Here is a 4,521-nt window from a genome sequence, read left to right as displayed (position 1 = left end):
TAAACTGTATTGCATATTTTTACATACAATGTTTGACTTAAAGATGCAGAGAGAACAAGGATGAAAAAGACAAGAGCTGTGGATCAGAGATGAGAGAACTTCAAGAAAGCTTTATGTTGTATTTTTTGGAAACATAGACTTATGTTTGCTGTCTAAAAGTCCTATTAATACAAGAGGCAGTCAAGAGGAAGGAACTGTATCGTTTTCGCTTGTATACCATGAATCATTCTCCCTAGTTATCTGCATATCTGTCTATATATCTGTCTGTCTATCCAGTCACTTTTAACTTGTTCCTCACTTTCATGTTAGAGGTAGGTCAGCTCACTGCTATTTTGCTCTCTCCTATGGATTTGAGAGCATACATACATGAACATTAGTTTATTGTTATTTTATTAGAGTATTTCCTACTAACAAACTCATTCAATATATTTTAGTGCCATTTTCTAAGGAGAGGATACAAGAATTGCAAACAGGTAACAACACCTTAAGAAAAGCAGCAACTTTTTTTCTTTGGTGAGTACACAAATCCCAAACAAGTAATTCAGTGAATGTATGTGGGGTTTTTGAAGTACCATGAGTTAGTGTTCACGTTCATGATCTAGGCTTTTTGTATAGCCGAAGGAAACAACTTGGCTATTCAAGGGGTGACTCAGAATATGTGTTCGAGATGAGCAGAATGACTTTTCAATTAAAGGTGCTAGTCTCCACTAATTATCTTATCTGCTATCTGCTACAACTGAGCTCTGGGTTCATTTTAAAATTCACAGGAAAAAAAATAGAAACTTTCATAGTACTATGATTTTTGTTAAGTTCCTATATAAATGTGAGGATAGTATAAATGTAAGAATAATGCTATTAATTTCACTATAAGACTAGTGAATAACACTACAAAATTTCTCACAATGGGTTTAAAATGGCAGTCTGCAATGACTGGTGTCATCAAGGCTGTAGAAGACTGAAAGACATTCCATCTTTAATATCAAATTGCTAGATCAATTGCACTATAATGACTCAGCTCTCTTGCCTTATCTTCTTATTTTTTCATTTTAGCTTTAAAAACTAGAATGGTTGAGAAAAATATAGTTTTAATTTGACATTTGAAAAAAATAAAATTGATTTCTTGAATAACTGCTGGACTGTTTTTCCCTCCACAAAACTAGTTTGTATTCATACAAATGAGTAGTACAGTTTTTAGAAGTGATCATAAAATCCTCTCCATTGCAGAATTTTTTTAACGTCACTTTCTTTTAAACATCAGGGAGTGTCTCTTCTGTAAATGGAGAGGGGGAAAAAGTTATAAAAAGTCTACTTATTTCTCATATCTTAGGTATCATCTTCTAGACACTCCTTTTCTTTTTATTTTTCCTGATGAAATAACAGGAGGATCTAAGCAACTAGTTTTGATTTTTGTGACTAGCTTTTAGATAAATCCAACAGGGAGATAGTATCCCACTGGTTGTTACCTAAGAACTTGTTGATAACAAAAATTTTCTGAAAAGTAGTGAGTTTCCCATTTCCAGACTCAAGCACCTAAATGAAAGAAACCAAGATGTTGGTAATGGTTTAAACCAAAAGAATTCATTGCTGCGTTGTAGGACATCATGTGACACACTGCAAAGGCCTTTGAGCTTCTCATAGTGCCATGATAGCCCCGGGATCAAACTCACACTCACATCTAATCTCCCTGAGTGCCAAAAGCATGGCCTGATTCTGCCTAAACTCAGGAGTAAACCACCTGGCTCTTTAGAGAGGCAGACCAAAGCAAAGGGGGGTGGTAGAAGATGTGGGAACTGGCTCATAGTGTAGATCTGCTTCTTGAGATGCTGAAGGTGCAAACTGGATGGAGCTACTCGGTTCTGAGAACTTGAGTCTGAACTGTACGAGCTACCAAAGGGAAGGTGAATATGGTCCATCTCAATCCTTGGCCAAGATAGCTTTCTAGACTGTTTTCTGAGTTGGAAACACCTATATATCTGAGGTGCATCATATGTTTGTGCATCTTGTGACATCTCTCCTCACAGACTATGTTGTTAGTTATGAGACTAACAATATAACAATGAGGGAAATATTATATTTAGGACTACTACTTTTCCTGATTAATCCCCACTGATGTATTAGAGTGTGTAATAGGAAACTTTGCTTAGCAAAGTGTATGCGTATAGGAAATATTCCTTGGAAGTCCCTGCTTTAAAATGCAATTATCTGTTATGTGGTCAGCCTCCTGGCAGTAAAAATCAGAATGTGAATTCCCCAAACTTCCACTTATCCCTGGCTTAGAGTGGAGACCTTAAACACATTCATGTCTATATGTCTGGAACACAGCCTGTGGGGGTATTCTGCAGCCTCAGCCTTTGGACATTTTGGCCGCAAGTCAAACCAGAAACAAATAGAATAGACTTCCTAAGAACTGGGGCAACCTTGCACTGAGTCTAGTTCAGGGTTAAGGTCATGAGAGCAGAGGAACAGACTGGTCCAGCCAGAATTGCTGTCGTCCTCCCATGTTTGGTGAGGGCTCTTCTGAGATTTAAGTCTGTTAGGAAGAAAATGTATCTTAGACAAGTCAGAAGATTGTAAGGACTTCTTCCTTCCCAGGCCTCACCCTTGTGTGGAGTTTGAAAGGCACTTGTAAGAGGACATGAAGGAGGAGGAGGAAATGTGTGTTGGGCTCAGTGGGGAGGACAGCTCACATCTAACCCTGTCTCCCCACCTTTGTTGGAAACCCTGTTTCTCAGCTAGGACTGAAATTGGCTGCACCAGTGCTCCTGACACTGAATACTGCACAACATGGTTTGTTTCCCTGTCTGTTACTGGAAGTCAGCTAGTGCATCTTCAGTATGTCCTGATTCCACTTGCTGACATGACGGTTTTTCGCTTGTCTTACAGATAACGTACTGTGAATGGAAAACCAAACAAGTGCAAGTGAGTTTGTTCTCTTGGGACTTACAAGTGACCCACAACTTCAAAGCCTCCTCTTCTTTGTGTTTTCAGTGATTTATTTCATCACTGTGTTTGGAAATATGGTGATCATGATTGTTATAAGTACTGATCCTCACCTTCACTCCCCTATGTACTTCTTCCTTTTTCACTTAGCTCTCACAGACATCTGTTATGCCACCACCATTGTTCCTTACATGCTGGTGAATTTCCTAGTCAAGCAGAAAACCATTGACTTCAGTGCTTGTATTATCCAGATGTCCTTAATCCTCCTCTCAGCTGGCAGTGAAATTTTCATGCTCTCAGCTATGGCATATGACCGATACGTTGCCATCTGTAAACCACTACACTACCAAGAGGTTATGAGCAAACTTGTCTGCAGCCAGCTGGTGGGGGGTGCATGGACAATGGGGGTCTTGCACTCCATTATAAACACAATGCCAATGCTAAATGTGCAATTCTGCAAGTACACAGAAATTAAGCATTTCAGCTGTGAGTTGCCCCCTCTCTTAACTGCAGCTTGTGGTAGGACCTTCCTCAATAAACTTGTTCTTCTGTCTTCTGCTGTGATCTTTGGGTCAAGCTCCTTTCTGCTCACTCTCATCTCCTACATCTATATCATCTCCACTGTCCTGAAGATACAGTCTGCAAAGGGGAGGCGCAAAACTTTCTCCACTTGCAGCTCCCACCTCATTGTTGTGATTTTGCTATACACAACTGCTCTGTTCCAGTACACAAAACCCAATTCAGTCTCATCATTAATTCTAGATCAACTGTTTTCCATCCAGTACAGCATTTTAACCCCCATGCTAAATCCCATCATCTACAGCCTGAAAAATAATGATGTGAAAACAGCTTTGGGCAGAATGTTAGGGAAAATTCAAGTTTCACAATCAGTGTAACTACCTTTAAGCTGTACTTTTCAAATAAATGCAATCTAAAATATGGAGCTATACAAAAAGCAACCTGTCCTATATGTTAAGGGATGTTAAGAGTGGTCATCATCTCCCACAGTTCTGGACCCAAGATATCCTCCTGCCTGGCCACTGGAGCCCAGTCTGGTGCCCTGGGGACCTGAGATCTCTGTCCAGGCTGACCCCATGGCTGCCGCTTTCCCGTCTGCAGGTTCAACCAGCAGCGAAGCTACAGAACGTGCCCAGAGAACACTGGCATGGCCGGTCACACAGACTGCCTTCAGCAGCACCTACGTACTGGACCCTCATAACGCACAAGCGCACGCCCCCTGCTCCTCTGGGGCTGGCGGAGTCTGGTGCAGGTGTACACACACACACACACACGACACTCTCAAAATTCACAAGCACATGCACATTCGCACGTCTCCCGAGCACCAGCACAGTCTGTCTGCCACCCAGTACCCCTGCCCTGGCCCTCCTACCTGCCCCATGGGTTCCCTGCTTGCTGACTGGTCTGGCTTGATGCCCACTGCAAACATGCAACACTCACACCCTCATTCCCAGAGGCACTCCACACTCCTGGATACCAGCATGGACCCTCTGCCTAGCTGATGCTCCTGCAAGGACCCAGGTCCTTCTGCTTGCCAGCTGGTCAAGCTTGAAGTTTGCTGGT

At 41.8% G+C, this 4,521-nt stretch overlaps 1 protein-coding gene across 1 annotated transcript; it reads left to right on the top strand.

The window, feature by feature from the left end:
• The first annotated feature begins 2,897 nt into the window (after positions 1 to 2,897).
• On the top strand, positions 2,898 to 3,836 carry LOC129210832 (olfactory receptor 5V1-like). The gene has a single exon (XM_054837131.1). The coding sequence runs from the start codon at positions 2,898 to 2,900 to the stop codon at positions 3,834 to 3,836; it is 939 nt and encodes a 312-aa protein (XP_054693106.1).
• The last annotated feature ends 685 nt before the right edge of the window (positions 3,837 to 4,521 follow it).

Source organism: Grus americana, chromosome 10, assembly GCF_028858705.1.
Source record: "Grus americana isolate bGruAme1 chromosome 10, bGruAme1.mat, whole genome shotgun sequence".
Taxonomy (NCBI): Eukaryota; Metazoa; Chordata; class Aves; order Gruiformes; family Gruidae; genus Grus; species Grus americana.
The sequence above is the reverse complement of the archived record's forward strand: the minus strand, read 5'-3'. Positions and strand labels throughout refer to the sequence as shown.